Raw genomic sequence first — 21,575 nt, forward strand, 5'->3', positions numbered from 1 at the left:
TAGAAGACTAATTATTAATCTGTACTTCTTAATTATCCATTACAATTTAAATGAGTTACATAAACATAATATCTTAAACGAGAGTAGAAATATACATACAGTATAACAAAGTCAACTTTAAATTTGTATCAATAAACTAAAATCTATACCAATGTAAAACATTTTAAACAAGTTGTTGCTCTTTAAAAGTAGGTTCAATAATCTACCTTTTCTTCCTATCATATCTATACTATCCCCTTTTCTTCTTTAGAAAGAGATTGCATTTATAATCAATAACAATTTGTAACCAACAACCTAAACAAAGACAAACACCCATGATCTATTTTTTGGGAATGTGGGCGTAGTTTTCTAGGCTATTTCCTGCTGATAAAGGGCACTGTATTCTTATGGGGATCCTGAGAAAATTAAGAATTATGGTCAAGTCCTGACTGAAATAGTCTGTGAGGCTGCATTGTCTGAGCCAGTTGCCTTGAAACCATTCTTGATGTTGGATAATCTGGGCCATGGTGTCATCGGAGACCTTTCAGGTGGTCTTGGCTGGTCAAACCTGATGTATCTTAACCTGGAACAAATCCATAGCCTTTTGCTTCCTGTGGAAATAAAAGCAGAGCCTCCTTTCCAAAGCAACATATCCTTAGATCCAAATTGTGAAGTCAAGATACCTTTAAAATATACATATTGGTTTAACTGAGCAGCCTTTACAATCAAATGTCTTTCTGCAGTTAAAAATCCCAAAGACAACACAATCCAGACTCTCTATATAATATCCATCTTTACATGGCTTATTTTTTATATTACCTTTACTGTCTCTTTAAAGACTTTATTTCTTAAAACTATCTATTTCTTTATATAACTGCATATATTCCTTTTTCTCTCTATTCCAAGCCTACGTACATTTTTACACACATTGTAAACTATTCCATCTGAATCTGTCTTATTGTGAATCTATTGCTTTAAACTGAAGCATTACTAGGACTGAAATGGCAGCTGTGGCTGCTGACTCTGCCCACCTCAGCTTTCCAACATGGTGGAACTACGTTTACCAGCAGCTTTGGGGGAACCATGCTCACCATTGGACTCTGGGAAGCAGTGGGTCTATGCCTTTATGAAAGCAGCGTGTAGCCCAGAAACCTTTTTTTTTTTTTTTTTTTTTTTCTGTACTAGCAAAAGCTATATCCATCACACAGCGTACTGCGTGGCTTGGAATATGCCATGCTGCAAGTCAGGCCCACACGCCATGAACCTGCCATAGAGTAGCTCAAGCCCACATGTTGCGGCCTCACCATGCACATGAGACATGAACCAGGAACCTGTTTTTCGCTCTGTTTAGAATTGCTTATTAAGTATTCTCAGGTTTCAGGTGGAAACTCGAACCATTGGGCGCCATTTGTCACTGCAGTTTTCCTGTGTCCCTCCTGGTCCCGCAACCACTCAGACCCAAGTAAACACACAGAGGCTTATATTATTTAAAACTGCTCAGCCATTAGCTCAGGCTTACTACTCACTACCTCTTACACTTAAACTCAGCCCATTTTTGTTAATCTATATGTTGCCAAGTGTTCTGTGCCTTTACCTGTGTGCCATTACGTGCTGCTCCCTGGATGGCAGGCTAGCATCTCCTGACTCAGTCTTCCTCTTCCCAGAATACTCCTTATCTGTTTGTCCCACCTATACTTCCTGCCTGGCTACTGGCCAATCAGCATTATTTATCAACCAATCAGAGCAACATATTTTCACAGCATACAAAAAGACATTCCCCCATCAAAAGTATACTTCCTACTGAGGCAAGAAGATCACAAATTTGAATCTATCTTGGGCTACCTAACAATACCCTCTCCCAAAAAGGAAAAAGAAGGGAAGCCAGGCTTGGTTGCATATGCATGTTCTTGGGAGGCAGAGGCAGCAGGGAGCAGTTCCCTGGCCAGCTAAAGCTACATAGTGAGAAGCCAGCTCAGAAAGGATAGGCTGGGGGCAGTTAAAAGAAGTAATGGACTAACCTTTCAACTTCAAGAATTAGAAAACAAAGGCCAGATGTGGTGGTACTTGCCTGTAACCCCTGCACTTGGGAGGTGAATCAGGAGTCAAGGGTTATCCTTGGCTCCATAGCAAGTTCATAGCCAGCCTGGGGCACCTGAGACCCTGTCTCAAAACAACAACAAATTAGAAATCAGATAGAGTAAACCTGAAGAAAAATGAATGATAGAAATACTAAAGCATACAGTATTAAAAGTACCATCAATTTTGCTTCCATCTGGCCTTGAAACTACAACAAAAAACTTTATTTTAAAAGCATAAAGCCGCCGGGCGGTGGTGGCACATGCCTTTAATCCCAGCACTCCGTAGGCAGAGGCAGGCGGTTTTCTGTGAGTTTGAGGCCAGCCTGGTCTACAAAGCGAGTTCCAGAAAAGGTGCAAAGCTACACAGAGAAACCCTGTCTTGGAAAAAAAAAAAAAAAGCATAAAGCCACAAGGAAAAGATTCAGTAAAATCTTCAAAACTAGAAGGTAAGTAGATTCCTACTAACTCCATTAAATTGACCTGGAAAGCCACATCCTAAGCCAAGAACTTCACCTTGCATGACAGAATGAATTCAAGTATCAGGCAATAACAGGAACAAGCAGTCTAGGAAATATTTGTGAGACATGACTAGAAATCAGAGGGTTTTGAATGTCCAAAGGCCACATTAGAAATTTGAAGATAGTAGACCAGTGCCATTGAATTTCTAAAGGAAAATTTCTAACCTAGAATTCTATAGTAAACCAAACTATCAACAAAATGTGGAGAAAAGTATGTTTTCATATATTAAAGTTTTCAGAAGAAATTTAAATTCAATAAACTGTTGGTTAGGAACACCCTCATATTAGAAAATTTGTTTCACAGTACAAAAAGGAAGAAGGCATGGGATTCAAGATAGGGATTAACTCAGGAGAGAGTTGAAGGCAGTTCCCAAGGGAAAGGGAAGAGAAAAATCTTCTTAAACGATAGCTTTACACAAGGCAGGCAGGCTGAATGTAAAGCCATATGACATCAGACGCAGATATTTTGAGAACTTTTTGTATTCTAGTACCCTGAGCTATATAGGTATATCTCCAGAATCTTGTCTGTATTGAGCATTCATGGACCACGTGTTGATGAAAGTTCTTACTCTCTCCTTCCTGCCCTGCTACCTGGATAACAAAGACTTTCATTTCACCCCACTGAAGAATTTTGCTTTGCAGTACTCCTGAGAGCTGTAGATTGGCCTTGCTAAGTCCAGCAAATCACCATTGAGCTAGGGATGGCAGCATATAACTGTAATCCCAGCACTTGGTAGGCAAAGACAGGAGGATCACGAGTTTAAGATCATCTACTGTGAGTTCCAGGGCTACCCTTAGTTACATGGCTGCCCCTGCCTCAAAAAAACTCAAAACATAGATAAATACATAAAAATAAATCACTATTTACATGCAAATATTTACAGCTAAGACAACAAAATCTTTTAGAATAATCTCTTCTTACTATTTACCATATTTTTAAAAAAAGATAAAAACTATATACCTGTAGATTTACAGAAGTATCCTATAATATTTAACACATGTTCACAATCTAAAAACAAAAGACCTTACTAATTAGTAGTAAAAAGGAATTTTCTTAGCTTATAAATTCTGTAGCATATAACACACCAAAGATGTGTTTTTTTTAATCCCTGTAGTATCTAAAAATAAGGTTATTATAGTATCACCATTTTACTCACAATTGTGCTGATGGAAGTCCTGTTTAACATGGTGTTTGAGGATAATACAAGTATGTACAAAGAAATTACAGAACATGTACCCAAAGACCTAGTAGAAGTGGGTGAAAATTATCAATTATAGGAGTCTAGTCAGAATTCAGAAGAAAATTCATTTCTTTTTTAAGATTTATTTTATTTGTATTTATATGTACACGTGTGTATGTGCATATTAGTTCAGGTGCCCTTGGAGGCCAGAGAAGGGTATTGGATTCCCCTGGAACTAGAGTTGAAGGTGGTTTTTAGCCACCTGATATGGGTGCTGGAAATTAATTGGGTCATCTGGAAGAACAGCAGGTGCTCTTGACTACTGAGCCATCTTTCTAGCCTAGGGGTTGGGGCAGGGAATCATTTTTATGCATTAATGGTGAATGAATGGAAAGTGAAAATTTTTTAATGTACAGTTTACAACAACATCAAATGCTTAGGGTAAAAGTAACAAATGTGTGCCTGTTTACCATTCTACTAGAGGTGGTGGGACCTGGGAGAATGGAACCGATAAATAAGGCAGACTAAAGTCTCATGCAATAGCTGACTTTATTCAGAGAATCAGACAATTTATACTCTGAGGGTTAAGAAGAGTCACAGAGTAAAGTGTCCAATCACAAGGACAAGCCACCCATGGCAAAAACATGTTGTTACATAGAGGCATGTAAACAAATAGCAATAACCAGTTGTAATGAATAATCTGAAACAACTCCTATCCGCTACCAGGGAGGGGTACGAAAACACATTCCAAGAACAATGTGTTTTTGAAGAAACTGAGGTCTTAAGACCCTTGTTTTGTTTTCTTGGAGTTTCCTCAGAAATACTCAGAATTCTTCTCACACAACTCCATTTTTGGACAGTGTTCCAACATATGCCAGATCTGTGCATTGAAAACAACAGCTTTTTGCTGAGAAACTAAACTAAATAAATAGATATACTCCCTTATGTGTTCGAAAAGTCAGTAATCATTAAGGTGTCAATTTTTCCAAGTTTGTCTGCAGGTTAAATATAATCACAATCAAAATCTTTTCAGGCTATTGGCAAAAAATGTGATATTTGCTGGACATAGTGGTAAATACCTTTAATCACAGCACTGGGGAAGCGGCCCAGTGAGGTCCACATAGAGCATTCCAGGTGCTCCCAGCCTTCAGGAGGGAGAGGCAGGCAGATCTTTGTGAGTGAAAGACCAGCCTGGTCTACAGAGCTAGTTCTAGGACAGTCAAGGCTACACAAAGAAACCCTGTCTCAAAAAAAAAGGAAGGAAAGAAGGAAAGAAGGAAGGAAGGAAGGAGGGAAATAGATAATTCCAGACCAGTTGGGACTGCATTATGAGACTTTGTCTTAAAACAAACAAATAGGGCCAGACACAGAGGTTAAGAGCACTGGATGCTCTTCCAAAGGACCTGGGTTTAAGTCCCACTGTCCATATATGGCTCACAACTCTCTGTAACTCCAGTTCCAGGGGATCCAGTGTCTTTTTCTGGACTCTGCTGGCACCAGGCACATACATGGTGCACATGCATACATTAAGTAAAAACACCCATAAACTTAAAATAATAAAAAAAATATTTAAAAATGTAGAACTTGATTCTGACATTTACACAGGACACAAAAGACCAAGAATAGATGAAACAGTTTTTAAAGAGAAGAGCATTATTAGAGGACTGGGTGTGGCAGAGTATGTGCTTAGCATGCACAAAGGCCTGTGTTCAGCACCAAAAAGAGAGATACAGAGGAGAACTTAAAGTGCTTGATTTAGTCTACTATTATAGTCAAGTTGGTGTTGTACAATAGCTGGTAAGGGTGGTGTATAGAACATATAAACTAAACTAACACATCATACTGGCCTGATCGTTAATAAAAATATGTGAAGGTAACTTAATAGAAAAGATTCCCCCCCCCCCCAAGACAGGGTATCTCTGTAGCTTTTGAGTCTGCCTGGATCTCGCTCTATAGACCAGACTGGCCTCGAACTCACAGACATCCACCTGTCCCTGCCTCCCAAGTGCTGGGCTCAAAGGCATGCACCACCACCGTCCAGTGAAAAGACCATCTTTTCAACCCCTTGGACTAATTCTTTTTTGAATTAGTCTCTCTTGGTGTCTAGCCCAGACTGACCTCAAATTATGACCCTTCTGCCTTAGCCTCCCAGGTGCAGGGGTTGCAGGTGTGAGCCAGCATGCCTAGTCCTATAGTTAAAGACAGCCATCAGCCACACACCCTTCTGTGCCTGCTATGGGAATGTTCTACCCCTGAGCTGTATTCTCAGCCCATTCTAAAAACACAGCAGAGGTGAGTCATATCTCTAAATGTAAAAACTAAAATTTTTAAGCTTCTAGTAGAAGTCTTAGCAAACTTTAATTTAGGCAAAGATTTATTAGAACACAAACTATAAAGAAAAAATAAATTAAAGTATGAAGTTAATTAAAATTAACCAACTTTTGCCAGACCCAGTGGCATGAGCCAGAAACGAAGTGGGAGGCTAACTTGAGCCCCTGAGCTAAGGCCATCCTAGACAACCTTAGCAAGAACTTGGCTTGAAAAAAAGTACAAACTTGGTTCCTAGAGACTGTGTTCAGAAAACAAAAGGCAAATCACAGACTTGGAGGAAATATCTCCAACATATATATCCAACAGAGAACTTACATTCAGAATCTATAAGGAACTCTTACAATGCAAGCAATAAATACCACACTGAGGAAGATATATGGATGACAGATAAGTATACACAACAATGCTCCTTATTAATTTTGAGGGAAATGCACATTAAAAAATATGAGATACCACTACACTCTAGAGGACTAAAGTGAAAGGGACTGACACACTGGGTGTGCCTGGATTCAGAACAACTAGAACCACGTATACATGGTAGAAGTTTAAGTTAGTACCGTTGCTTACCTCCAATGCCTGAGGGATTCTAGCAAACTTGCCTAACATGTCAGGGTTCCTAGTTTCATTCCGGGACCAAGAAAGAAAGGGAAAGGAAGGGTAAGAGATGGGAAGGGGGAGAAGGATAACACTCGAACAGTGTCTTAAAAAGCTAAGCGTTCATCTCATACAAACAAGCCATTCCTTTTTACAGTCTTAATTTTACACAGTCAACACACAGTCTTAATTAGGAATGTTCATAGATGCTTTATTTGTAGTGGTCAAAATAGGAAACAAAAATGTCTATCAACATTTGGATAGCCAAACAAAGTGTTCTGTATCCATGCCATGGACTATTAGTAACAAAAGAAATGATGTATTCATATACATGACAGAATGGATGAATCTAATACCAAATGAAAGAAGCCATAAAATAAGGGGAACACATAGTATGATTCCATTTTCAGTCTCCAGCTCAGTCTCCCTCTCTCTCCTCCTCCCCGGCTCACTTTCTGAGGTGATGGATATGTTGTTTTTGACCACACTGGTAGTTGCGTGGTATACACAGGTAGACTCAAGAGATGTGCCTTCTGTTCATTTGTTTTTGTCTTCTTGAGACACATTCTCTCTCCATAGCCCAGGGTGGCCTCTCACCATGGCATCTTTCTGACTCAGCCTCCCAAGTCTGAGATTAGAGATCTGAGCCATTAAGCCTGGATTCATATGTACATTTTTTGAAATGTATTTTATTCTTAATTGTGTGTATGTGAGTATGTGCAAGAAAGTGAATGGGAGTGACATACCTTCAGAGGCTAGAAGAGGGAGTTGGAACCCCTGATGTTAGAATTCCAGGCAGTTGTGAGCTACCTAACATGGGTACTGGGAACAAAACCCAGTATGTGCTTTTAACATTGAGCCTTCTCTGTGGCCCCTGCATGTGCTTTTTAAATATGTATGTTCTAAGCCAAGTATGGTAGTGTATGCTTATAGTCCTAGTACGTTGGAGGCAGAGACAGGAGGGTAATTAAAAGTTCAAGGTCAGCCTGATCCGACCTAGCTGGAGGCCAGCCAAGGCTACCTCATCAGACCCTGTCTCAAAAAAAAGTCTACTTTATTAAATCTATAAAGAGTGAATAGTCTGCTGTTACTACATTTTAAGCAATTCACCACCCTTCAACTTCCTGAGCAGTGAAATAAAAAGAGTACCTGCCTCATAGGTGTATTTGCAGATTTGACCGAGGTATTACCCACCCAAGCAGACACCTCCATATCTCCTCCAAATTACTTTACTTTTCTTCAAAACATCTGTAGCTAATAGTGTTTTCACTTCCTGCCCCAACCATACTATAAGTTCCCTGAGAGAAGGGCTTTGTCTTGTTAACTGCCTCCTGCTGAAGTGTTTAAAATATGCCTGACACATTAAGAACTTAGTATATTCTGTGATTTAGTTAGGTGGCAGTGTGTGTGTGTGTGTGTGTGTGTGTGTGTGTGTGTGTGTGTGTGTGTGTGAGAGAGAGAGAGAGAGAGAGAGAGAGAGAGACTATGCCTGACACATTAAGAACTTAGTATATTATGTGATTTAGGGGTGTGTGTGTGTGTGTGTGTGTGTGTGTGTGTGACTGTGCCTGACACATTAAGAACTTAGTATATTGTGTGATTTAGGGGTGTGTGTGTGTATGTGTGTGTGTGTGTGTGTGTGTGTGTGTGCAGTGCCTGGCAGAGAATGTGATTCAACCCATGTTAATGGGTTCTCCCATCTCTTACATGCCACTGAAAAATTGTTGGGCAAGTGTATTCTCTCAGTATCTTTTTTTTTTTTTTTTTTTGGTTTTTCGAGACAGGGTTTCTCTGTGTAGCTTTGCGCCTTTCCTAGGACTCACTTTGGTAGTCCAGGCTGGCCTCGAACTCACAGAGATCCGCCTGCCTCTGCCTCCCGAGTGCTGGGATTAAAGGCGTGCGCCACCACCGCCCGGCTATCTCTCTCAGTATCTTTAAATAGCTAAATGTTCGGCAGATGTCTAGGCATAGTGGTGAACTACTATAAGTCCCAGCTCCTGGGAGGTTGAAGCAAGAAAACTGTGGGAGTTCAGAAATTTGAGACCAGCCTGAGTAACAACATAACAAGACCCACCTCAAGAAATCTTTTTAAAGTATGTAATGCATGACTGGCAAAGGCATTAAATTAATAAATGGGTTTGCTCTTAGTCTCCTGAGGACTGGTTTTTTGTTTGTTTGTTTGGTTGGTTGGTTGGTTGGTTGGTTTTTTGGTTTTTTTGAGGCAGCGTTTCTCTGTGTAACAGCCCTAGCTGTCTTGGAACTAGCTGTAAACCAGGCTGGCCTCAAACGACTCACAGAGATCCATTGCCTCTGCCTCCCAAGTGCTGGGATTAAAGGAATGTGCCACCACTGCCCAGCTTTCTCTTGAGGACTTTTCTTTCTCCTAAATATGATGACTTCCAGTTCTCACCTCTGATCATGATGTGACTTGAAGATTTGTTATTTTTGCTTTACTTTTCTTTTCTCCACAGGGTTTATCCATGGCTTAGAGGACTAGGTTATACATCCTTGACTATCTTTTTATTGGGATTTTTATTGTGGAATGTAGATAACATCTTTTGTGATTCACTAAGGTAAGATATATTTTCATTCCTAGAAAATAATTTTGGAAGCATTATATTAAGCAGAGAATTTTGTAGGTCCTTTTAGTGTCCTGAAATGAATTTTTACCAATATTGACACTGTATTGCAGAGTAAAATTAAACTCTGGAAATACCTATTTAAATTGCCTGAAAGTTTAAACCTCAGAATATTTTATAATTTTGGATTATTTTGTATGTGTGCATCATAAAACTATACAGTTGATCACAGATATACTGTGCCTTTGAAAACTAATTAAGCTGGTGTGGTGACACATGCCTTCAATTCCAGCAACTGGGAGGTAGAGGCAGTCAGACCCCTGTGAGTTCAAGGCCAGCTTGGTTACAAAGTGAGTTCCAGGAGAGCCAGGACTATTGCACAGGGAAACCATGTCTCTAAAAAAAACAAAAAAGAAGAGAAAATCACCTAATCTGCTTCATCGAGTAAACAAGAATGATTTTTTTTTTTTTTTTTTTTTTTTTTTTGGTTTTTCGAGACAGGGTTTCTCTGTGTAGCTTTGCGCCTTTCCTGGGACTCACTTGGTAGCCCAGGCTGGCCTCGAACTCACAGAGATCCGCCTGCCTCTGCCTCCCGAGTGCTGGGATTAAAGGCGTGCGCCACCACTGCCCGGCCTCAAGAATGATTTTTAATAAGCATTTGAAATGTATGTAAAACTTTCTAAGGAAGGTGTCAATCAGCAAGGTTTAGACTATTAGAAACTTAGAAGTGGCCTGGTCTCTGCAGCAGATTTATTACAGGGGGGAGAAGGAGGGAGGTATAACCTAATATTAAAAGACTTAAGAGATGTATTATGGAAGCTAAGGGTACAGCCTAGGTGGCTGAGTACTTGTCTGGTATGCACGAGACCCTGGACCGGATCACCAACATCAAACACAGGAACCAATGAGTGTAAGGAAGGATTGGTTAACAATGTTATTAGCCTTTTGTGATCTTGGTTCGCTGTGAAGACATAAACAGAAATGTTGATTAATAATTATATATTATTATATTTTATATACACATTATATAATAAATAATAATAAAACCTGATTAATAATTAAATTTTATACTAAAGAGTTATTACTAATATTTTAGATGTGAAAACAGTATTGTAGCTATGTTTTAAAGAAGTTTTTTCTAGTGACATATACTGAAATATCTAGTGATAAAATATATCTAGAATTTTCCTCAAAGTAATGTGGGAGAAAGACATAGATGAAGGTTCAGATGACACAGATTTAGCATAATTTAATAATTATTGAAGTTTGGTATTAGATTTATTATTTTGCTTACTTTTGAAGAGGGTTGGTTTTTTTGAGACAGGGTCTCACATAGCCTAGGTTGGCCTTGAGATCACTAAGTAACCAAAAATGATCTTGAATTCTTTATCCTTCTGTCTCCATCTCCCAAATGCTAGAATTACAAGCATATGCCTTTGCATGTGTTTGAAATTTTCTATTATAATTCCCTGTATTAAAAAGTTGCATATGGCCGGGCGGTGGTGGCGCACGCCTTTAATCCCAGCACTCGGGAGGCAGAGGCAGGCGGATCTCTGTGAGTTCGAGGCCAGCCTGGTCTACAGCGCGAGATCCAGGAAAGGCGCAAAGCTACACAGAGAAACCCTGTCTCGAAAAACCAAAAAAAAAAAAAAAAAAAAAAAAGGTTGCATATGTAAATGTAGAACTTTAAATGTAGATAAGTCAGTATATACTTTACTTAGATCCCTATAGTAAAAAGTTGTATAAATGTAGACAAGTAAATACATTCCTTGCTTACACACTAAGATCTAGCTGGATATGGTGGTGTATATCCATAATCCCAGCACTCTAGGCAGGAGGTTTAAGATACGAAAGCTAGTCTAGACTACATGAAACCCTGGAGGGCCAGGGTAGAAAGAAGAAAGTAAGAAACTAAGATCTAGATTCATGGTTCTGAATTAGAAATATCCAGCAGAACGCCTAGGAGAGTGAAGCTTTGTGATCCACTAACCTACCATATGGCCTCAAGTTGGCATTCCACTTTGGTATTCTTCTCTAATAAATATTAATATGATATATACTTTGTAACCAAAAGAATTTGAGACCCATCTGAACTCCTAGGTGATTGACTTGGGTTGCTAAATTAATCTACAAATTTTAAGTTCAGGCCATTTATAGCTTTGCTAATAACTGCTTCCTCAAAGAAGCACGTAGATGTGAAATCATAGATATTAAGAGAATTTATAGACTGTATAGTGGTATACTGAGATGAAAAAAAATGCATGTGTATTCTTTCCTGAGCAGATAGCTACCTGGACTAGTGTTTCTCAAAGTGTGTTCCAGAAAATAGTTGTTCCAGAGTATTAATCAAGTACTACCTAAAAAAGAATTTCCATGGATTAGTGACTACCTGGAACAAAATGATAGATTCTGTGGTAAGACTATTCAAAGCCTTTAATGAATTAATATGCATTAAAATTAGTAAGAGGTCAATAATTGTTTTCTACATTAGTTTGAATCATTTCTTCATGAAACTTATGGAAATTTTGTTTATTCTACAACATGTTTTTAGAAAACAATACAGTGAATGTAAGGAAATTAAATAATTTCCTTTCCATATTTTAGAATGTTTCAAAATGTGACATTGTCAGCACTAGTATATCTTCAATTGTAACAGTGGTTTCCCCCTTCTCCACACAGGAACTTTCGAAAGAGAGCGCCCCCTATCCTAGGTGTTACAACACAGTTTCATGCATGGTGGCATATTTTAACTGGCCTGGGTTCTTATCTTCACATCCTTTTCAGGTAGGAAATAAAGGCTTTTTAACCTAGTATTGGAAGAGTTTTGCTTTTTTTGACTTTATACTTCAAGAAAGAAGGTGTAAATATAAAATGTTGGAAACAGAGTCAGGGTTCCAGCAATGCCCTTGCTACTGGGTGATCATAAGAAAGCCCTTCCCACATTTATGTCATGTGTCCATGGGGTCATGAAGCAGCTGGTAGTTGGGGATTCTATCATGTGTATTCCAAAAGCAGATGGATCAAAGCTGACTAGTATCCAAGAGGCCCAGTTACACCAAAGTCTTGATGAGTAACAAGAGGGTGTGGTGGTGTATGATCTTAGAGTTTTCAATCCTGACCTTCTCCGGGTAGGAGGCCCTTTTTCCAGAAATAAGTTGGTTATCACTTTGTTCCCTTTGAGACTGTTCAGGATTAGACACTTTTGGCGAAAATGGACTTAAGTTCTCACTGGTCACCCCACCCATTCATACCTCCATAGCATCCTTTTCCCACTTATTAGGCCTTATCTTTCTTCAAATCATTTATTTATTTGGTTTTTTTATTGATTGATTTTTTTTAATTTATTTATTTTTATTTTGCTTTGCCTGCATGTATTTTTTGTATTTATTTTATTTTTTTGTTTTGCCGGCACATATTTCTGTGTGCCATATATGTGTGCTGGGTGCCTGCAAAGTCCAGAAGAGACCATCAGGTCCTCTGGAACTGGAGCTACAGATGATTCTGAGCCACTGGTGCTCTTAACTCCTGAACTATCTCTCCAGCCCCTTCAAAGTGTTTATGATAAGTTATGTTTGTATTTACTTGTTTTCCTCTCCAGACTAGTATGAGTTCATCCAAGCAGAGACTTACCTATTCACTGCCACCTTTCAGATGTGCAGAATAACACTTGGCATGGAGTCAGCACCCAGGATATAATGTTCTTGTTTTTGTTTTTGTTTTTGTTCTTTTCCAGAGCTGAGGACCGAACCCAGGGCCTTGTGCTTGCTAGGCAAGCACTCTACCACTGAGCTAAATTCCCAACCCCAGGATATAATGTTCTTTAATGAGTGAATGTGTGCATGCTGATCTCTTCACCAGTGGCACATTTAGTCTCAGATTCTTCTTGGGAACAAGCTAGAATATTTATAGAAAAAAGAAGCCAGGCAGTGGTAGCACACGCTTTATTCCCAGCACTCAGGAGGCAGAGGTAGGCAGGTCTCTGAGTTCAAGGCTAGCGTGGTCTACAGAGTGAGTTCCAGGACAGCCAGAATTGTCCTGTCTCAAAAAACAAAACCAAATTAAAAAAAGAAACAAACAAAAGGAAAGAAAAAAGAAAATTTCCTTTGAACCAAAAGTTCATGACTTGGGTCTTGAGGGACAGTTGGTGAAGGTTGAAGGTCATTCTGCAGAATGAAAACCATGTGTTCTTAAGGTGTAGCCTGTTGGTATGTGTGTGCCTGGGTAAGAACCTAGTGCCCAAAGAAAAGAAAATCCTTGGGACAGTTAAAGTGGAAACCAGTAGCTTGAATGTAATGTTAATACCTGCTTAGAAGTGTTGTATTATGGTGGATTAGGAGGGTACCTTAGTTTTGTGGAGTACTCTTTGGATGTACATTGGAATACTCAGGTGTGATAGAGCATCTTTGTAAAGACGCGATAGTCTATATTAAGTGTATCTAAACCAGAAAGTACCACAGAACCAAATGTCTTCAATTCTATCATTGAGGTACTGAAGAGCTTCTGGTTTTAACTGGGAAAGAACGGAAGTGGGAATAGGATCACAAAATATGCATAGGTGAGCAGTCTTGGTCTTACTGATCATTAACTGCAGATGGCTGTGCAGAACTGTCTAGTTTTAAATGATGATTCAAGTTATTTATAGATGAGGCCTATTGATTGCAACTGTTGTTTCTGGGATCCTGGAGAGAATGACTAAGAGAAAAGAAAGTCAGAAAGACCAGATGAAATTAGTTAAGCCTTCAGGTTTCAGGCAAGTGACTGAAGACTTCTAGGTACTTGTCTGGTTGTCTGGAACAGGGTGTCATAAAAAGATGGCCATTGATAATGTACTGATCGTGATGTCTGCAAATCTTGGCAATATCTTAGTTTCTCTTACCTTGGTTCTTTCAGCCTTTCACAGTGTGGCATTACCAGCTTTAAATGAATATCCTTAAATAACTGAGATGTCCGAAGCATATCTGAGCTAAAATCTGATCCAAAATTTAAGGTAGCAAAGGAGACAGTTTTTGCAAAATGAAGGCCAAGTGCCAGGGGGTGGTTTTGTTGTTGGTTTTTTGTTTTGGTTTTTTGAGACAAGGTTTCAGGTTTCTGGCTGTCCTGGAACTCATTCTGTAGACCAGGCTGGCCTCAAACTCAGAGATCCGCCTGCTCTGCCTTCGGAGTGCTGGGATTAAAGGCGTGCGCCACCACTGTTTTGAGTGCCAGGTTTTTATTTAGCTTTAGGGTGTCATTGGACATCTGTAAGCAGAATGAAAAGTCAGTACTTTCACCTTTGAAGTCCCTACTACAGCTTCATCACTTCAAGATTTGTAACAATCTTAAGGCAAATTATCCAGAATTTTACCCATCATCTTTAAGTTTAGAGGGTAGGGAACTATATTTTGAAGGAATCACATTGTCTTGCTTTTTCATGTTTCTTGTGTTTCTATGTTGTGATTTGATAGACTATTTAGATATCTTTCCAGTTTGTTTTGTTGTTGTTTGTTTCATTTTGTTTTTTTGTGAGGGTGGGGATTGTTGTTGTTGAAACAGATTCTCACTATGTAGTGCATATTGGCTCGGAACTCACCATGTAGACCTCCTGGCCTCTGGCTTCACAGAGATCTGAGTGCTGGAATTAAAGATGTGTGGCACAAGGCCCGGTGGTGGTACAGGCCTTTAATCCCAGCACTCAGGAGGCAGAGCCAGGCAGATCTCTGTGAGTTCCAGGACAGCCAGGTCTGCACAGAGAGACCCTGTCTCGAACCACTACTCCCACACTCCCAAAGAGGATGTGTTAAACCAAGATGAGCCTGATTTTATTCTGATTGGTCAGCTTGCTCTTGAGGGCTCAGTTCCCTAGTAGCACTGAGAACAGAGTAATCAGACTGCTGTAATTGCAAAAGTATTAAACCAGAAAAAAAATCTCTAAATACAGTGAGCACTGATTAAAGCCCAATACAATATCACTGACCATAAAACAGAAAGTGGCAGGCCGGAGGTGGGGGTGGGGGTGTTGGTGCAACCCTTTAATCCCAGCACTCAGGAGGCAGAGCCAGGAGGATCTCTGTGAGTTTGAGGCCAGCCTGGTCTACAGAGCGAGATCCAGGACAGGTACCAAAGCTACACAGAGAAATCCTGTCTTGAAACCCCGCCCCCCCCCAAAAAAAACTGAAAGTGGTAAAATTAATGTAGTGTGCTACAAAGTTAAACAATTGCAAAGGATGGAATGGAGATGATGAATATGTTCAAAATATTGTGTAAAATTCTCAAAGAATTAATAAAAATTAAAATTTCTTAGGATAAATATGAAAATAATACTGAATGAGATAAAGGAAGGAGACAGAAAGAAATAAAAGAGAAGCATGGTTAAATAAAAGAACAGGAAAAAGAGTAGAGAAGAATATTATAAAGGGAAAGAAAAAGGATCTAGACAGCCTGGAAAGATGGCTCAACAGTTAAGAGCACTTGCTGCTTTACCAAAGGACCTGAGTTTGGTTCCCAGAATCTACCCACATTGGACAGCTCACAATTGCCTGTTATCTTAACTCCAAGGAACCTAACACCCTTTTCTGACCTCTGCAGGCACCCACATACATATGGCACACACAGATGTATACACATATACATAATACCCCCCATGCATTTTTTTAAATTTAAAAATGGAAAAAGATTAAGAGATCAGAAAAAGAAAAAGCAAGCTGAGCACAGTGGCACATGGCTGTAATCCCAGTCCTTGAGAAGTAGAGGCAGGATTTTAAGAGTTCAGAGGTCAGTCTCAGCTATACATAGTGAGTTTGAGAATAACTATCTCAAAACAACAGCAACAAGAGAGTTCCCATTATTCAAAGTTTGAAAACAAAATTAGATAATGTAAGAAAGGAGATTAAAAATAAAGATGTAAATCTTAAAAAAATAAATAAATAAAGTGAACCAGGCAGTAGTAATCCAAGCCTTTAATCTCAGCACTTGGGAGGCAGAGGCAAGCGGATCTCTGTGAGTTCAAGCCCAGCCTAGTCTACAGAGCAAATTCCAGGTTTACACAGAGAAACTCTGTCTCAAAAAGGCAAAAAAATAAATAAGGTAAAGTAAAAATATGTAATATAGTAGGAAGGATGGAAAAGGGAAACACAGGCAAAAAAAAAAAAAGAAAAGAAAAGGATCTAGGAATGTAGCTCACCTGGTGGATACTTGCTTAGCATGCACAAAGCCTTGGGGTCCATCCCCAGCACCACATAAAACTGGGCATGATGGCACCAGGAGATAGAGGCAGGAGGATCAGGAGTTCAAAGTCATCTTCATCTACATAGTGAATTGGAGGCCAGCCTGAACTACATATGCCCTTGCCTCAAAATAACAAGAAAAGGGGGTAGAGAGTAAAAACATAGAAGTCTTGCTTCTTAAAAATATGTATAATAAAATAGAAATACTACTAAAAGAGAAGTGAAAAGAAAAAGGAGGATGCACAGAGGCAAAAAAAACAGGAAAGAGAAATAGAGCAAGCCTTGGAACAGCTTCTTTCTGTGCCCTCGAAACTTGGAGATGGTCAATAACAGACACAAGGCCTACTAAGTTGTAGACACTCATCTTTGCTGTGCTTTTTGCTGGTGAGGAGCCTATATTGGACAACTGTCCAAAGTTCACTAGAGTTGTCTTAACTTTAGTGGCCTCTTTGTGAACCAAGAGTCTTAGCTGACCACACTTAGCTTTGTAGTCAATCCATGAATTGGGCAGGTACTCTGGAGACTCCCAGTATTATACCTCTGAGGTAGCTAATGTTCTAGCTAGAGAGGATTTCCCAAGTGTGTGGGGAGTAAGGAAGCAACCAAAGCACAAAAATCTGTATGGGCAGAAGACCTGACTTCATACTTTACAAACACTAAGTATTGATCATCCTGCTGGAGGAATTCAGCAGTGGATGCCAAGTGAACAGCAAATAGATAGTTCCAGAGGTTGCCCTACCTGCTGACCTCAGGCTCAGAGCAGTCAGACTCCAGGGTTATTCTCAGTTAATGAGGCCTACACTTGGGTTGTTGCAGGTTAGCTTGGGCGGGGGGGATTGATTCTCCATTTTCTTGGCTTGGCTGATACATTACCTTTCTTTCTCTCTATACTTTTCAGCTGATCTATCACTACCTGTATGAATTTCCAAAGCTTTTCTCTCTTTGGAATAAGGTGTATTTCTTATACTGACTTTTCCTCTTAACCAGGTCACACGGAAGCAACTGCTAGTCTGCCGTTTTACCTAGAAGACAAAGCCAAATTGCTTATTTGGCCCCAAGCCTCAATTTCCTCTTCTGTTAAATACTTAATAGATTGTTGAAATAATTAAGTTGAATATGACTTGTTCCCTCCCCACCCCAGGTATTCTCACCTTGTAGATTAGGATGGCCTGAAATTTACTAAGTAGCCTAGGTTGGCCTCAAACTCAAGACCCTCCTGCTTTTCTCTACTGAGTACTAGGATTACAAGCAAGTGCCACTGCGTCCAGTGAAAAACTACTTTTGCATTATTGTCAGCCTAAATTGTGCTAATAAACTTTCCACTAAAAGCAGTTGTTTAGGTTTTTTTGTTGGAGAAATACTTAAAAATATCAGCTGTAAGACAAAGTGCTAAACAGTCTTACTAATAAAAAACAAACAAACAAACAAAAAACCAGAGCCAGATATTGGGGTTAAAAACAAGAGATCAGAAAAGCAGAAAGAAGCCAGCCACGATCTTACCACTTGGAGATCCTCAGCCAAAGAGAGCTACTTCCTGTATGCCCACGCTTATATGCCTTTCTGTTCTGCATCTCACTTCCTCTGTCTGCCCAGGTACTTCCTGTCTGTCTGTACAGACCTCCAGACCTTTATGGTTAACTAGTGTTGGAATTTAAGGCATGTGCCACCACACCTGGCTCTGTTCCCCGTGTGGACTTGAACTCACAGAGATCCAGATGGATCTCTGTTTCTCAGAGTGATAGGATTAAAGGCGTGTGCTAACATTGCCTGACCTCTATGTTTACTATACTGGCTTTTTCCTCCGATCCTCAGATAAACTTTATTATGGTGCACAATATAGTGGGAGACACAATACATCACCACAATCAGCAATTAACAAATTCAAAGTCTTACAGCTAGCAAATGTCCAGGTAACTTCTGAACTGCCATTCCCTGCAGTTCCAGCTTTAGTACAGGAAAATATAGCATAGCCATATTAAATTTTATAAACTTAATGAGGTTCTTTTGACCTTTACATTCTTGTTTGAAATACTAGAAAATTAGGTTTTGTATATGTTGTCATGATATATTTGTTACTATTCAAATACATTTAAATAGTGTAGTGTACATAACACTATGTTGTGTATTATAGACAACCTCATGACTTTCAGGGAAAAATTCAGCAATGTTTGCTATATGTACTGCTTTACTGATCTAATCTCACTTCCAGCAGTGACTCACTTTAAAGACAGACACCAAAGAAACTGTTACCTCTCTGGGTTTCTCATAGGTTTATTTAATTAATGATAGAGCTGCATTTGCAAAGATAGAGTTATGATACCAACCACATGGGACATCATGTGATGATGCTTGGTCCTAAACTACAAACATCCTGAAATTACAGTCTATGAGTTGATTTGTCTAAGAAATTTATTTTTCTACTTTCCTTTCAGTTTATATACAAGAACACTTTACCTGAAATGCAGGCCAAAAGTGAAGGTAAGTCTGTGTTGTAAAGGGCAGGGTGGTGGTGGTCTTGAGAAGATCACATGGATGTAAAAGACAACAGGGAGCTATGAGGAGCAGCACAGACTTTGGAACAACAGACATGAATTCTGAAGTGTTCATTATCCATCCACTATATGTGAGCTTAGACAAATCTCTTCTTTAAACCTGAGTTACTTCAACAGAATGGAGCTGTTAATAGCAACATTACAGCATTATTGGAAGAATTGAAGATTAAGGGGCTAGGGAGATGGCTCAGCAGTTAAAAGCATGTCCTGTTCTTTCAAAGGACCCAAGTTCCATTCCCAGCACCCACGTCAGGAGCCTCACAGCCACCTCTGATTCCAGCTCTAAGGGATCCAGTGCCCTCTCCGACTTCCACAAGCACTGCATTCGCATATGTGCATGTGCGCACAAATCCCCCCAAAAGATGTCTTTAGGAGTTAACAGATTAAACGCCTACTTCCACGTTGACAAAGTAGATACTTAATATATTTAAATAAATTAAGTAAAGGTTGTTTTTGAGATCGGATGCAAGGCCCTTGCTATGCTCAGGCCGCTCATACTAACAAACCTAACACAGGTTACAGTCCAGACCCCCAGGGATTGTAAATCTCCTTTCTTTTCAGGCATAGAATAATCTTTTCTCTCATTTTGTCCTCACTTGTTTCCACAGTTTCTCTTTGGGATCTGGCCAGTGGTCATGTTTGAACCTCAGAGGAAACACTGATTCCAGCAAGAAAACAAAAAGCACCCATTGTCGTTCTGCCAAGATGGTCAAGAAGGTCCCAAAGACTTGCACATTCAAAGATGCCATGCCCATCACAAGAAATGAGTGACTCAGCCACACAGAGAATGAGCAATCAGTCTGTTGGGTGGTCAGCTCCTGGCTTTATCTCATTTGTCCTCGACCTAAGATGCTTACAGAGAAACAGATGGGGTGTATATTTATATTCTGGAATGGTGGGAAAGTTGGGCTTTTCTTAACAGATTAACAGTTTGTGCTGGTCATCCATGGAAAAATTAATATTTTTTATTTTCTTTTTTTTTTTACAAGAGTTGCATGTTAATTATACCTTTCTTAATTTTTGATTAAATATTGAACAAAGTCATTAAGGACTAGCACAATCCCATATCCAGATGGTTGACTCTGAGCCAGCACTTAGCTGTGTCAGCTTTGATTTATATTATTATGTTAACCTCACAGATGGTTTTCCATTATTTAAAAAGAAAAAAAAAAGACCTGGCCGTGGGATTCTAGGTAGCTCCTTACTATCTGCCTTGGTGCTAGCTGGAGTGCTGTAAGCAAACCCTGACCTACCAGTGACTGGGCTCTGTTGTCACCTCCAATAATTTGTCTCGGACTCTGTGGGCCACAGCCAGTCAAAGGGGTGGGCCATCTATCATCCCTCCAGAAGCTCTTCCAGAAGCACATGTGCAATGTAGTCCCTTTCACCAGTTAAAGTCTGTTTTGCTTTCTTTAATCTTCAAGTTATTATTATTTTTGTGTCTAGCAAATTTAACTGGTGGTCTGGCCTACCCATATTCTGTATGCCAGCATAGTTTAAGTGAAGTTATTTGGGAAAGTTGTACATTTTTTACTTTTTGCATTATATAGTATTTTCCAGTTCTCAGAGAAGTCATGGCTGTACCCAGACACATATGTCAGGTTAACTACCAGTAAAATGGTCAGAACTGTTTTGCATAAGGCTTATTAAAATATTTGCTCCTTAATTTTTTGAGGAGAAGAAATACAAGTGTTGAAACAGTACTGACTTGTAACTTTTACAGCATCTAGAACTTAGAAAACTAAGTAATAGCAGTAAAATCTCATTGTGAGGCAGATAGTTCTAATTTGGATTTGAGTGTATAAGAAATTGAATTGATTGTCACAAACAGTAAATGAAGGATCATATATCTGTTGATTGCATCCTGAGATGTGGCTTCAAAAGAAAAGTAGGGGGTTTTTTCTCATGCAAAACTGATTAAAAACAAACAACTTTCCCATTTTTTCAATATTCATTAACTAACCTTAGCCTGGCAGAGTGATAATGCACACCTTTAATCCCAGCATTCAAAAGGCAGAGGTAGGCAGAGCTCTGTGCATTTAAGGCCAGCCTGGTCTACATAGTTCCAGGCCAAACAGGGATACATAGTGAAACTGTGTCTCAAAAACAAAAACAAAACAGTGTTTGGTTCATTAGGTAGTCTTGCTACATTTTTAGAACCAAAAATGTTTCCCAGATGGCCATTAAACAAACACACCTTTTATAAAAGCAAGACATGCCAAAACATAAATCTAAGAGAACCTCAGTTGTACTTTCACTGTTGGCATGGGTCAGAGTCCAGAGTGCACCCTACTAAGATGCCCAGGTTCCTGTGTTCTAGAACAAGAGTTGGACCAGAGACACATGGGTAGTGATGGAAATAGAGATCTTTTACTAGGAAAAAAGATAAATATTCCCCAGAATGGGAGTGGGCCCAAAGACTGGCAAAGAAAGTTCTAAGACCAAAAGGCCCTTGGCCAAGAGAGTCTCTATCTTTTATAGCACATTTACATAGCCTCCATCTTTTCTGGCAATTAGAGAAGGTAGGGCTTTTTTTTAAAAGCATGCTGTTTTGTTATGCA

General features: G+C 39.4%; 1 protein-coding gene across 1 annotated transcript in view; it reads left to right on the top strand.

Annotated features, from left to right (window-relative positions):
* Window positions 1–20,058, top strand: part of Acer3 (alkaline ceramidase 3) — a 91,112-nt gene extending 71,054 nt beyond the window's left edge. Inside the window, exons 8-11 of the mRNA XM_052761349.1 lie at window positions 9,153–9,254; window positions 11,940–12,044; window positions 18,895–18,940; window positions 19,623–20,058. Coding sequence (XP_052617309.1) covers window positions 9,153–9,254; window positions 11,940–12,044; window positions 18,895–18,940; window positions 19,623–19,676 — 307 coding nt within the window. The 3' untranslated portion in view covers window positions 19,677–20,058. The remainder of the gene's footprint in view (window positions 1–9,152; window positions 9,255–11,939; window positions 12,045–18,894; window positions 18,941–19,622) is intronic.
* Window positions 20,059–21,575: the final 1,517 nt, after the last annotated feature.

Source organism: Peromyscus californicus, unplaced genomic scaffold (genome assembly GCF_007827085.1).
Source record: "Peromyscus californicus insignis strain IS unplaced genomic scaffold, ASM782708v3 Scaffold_4__1_contigs__length_199733344, whole genome shotgun sequence".
NCBI classification, from domain to species: domain Eukaryota; kingdom Metazoa; phylum Chordata; class Mammalia; order Rodentia; family Cricetidae; genus Peromyscus; species Peromyscus californicus.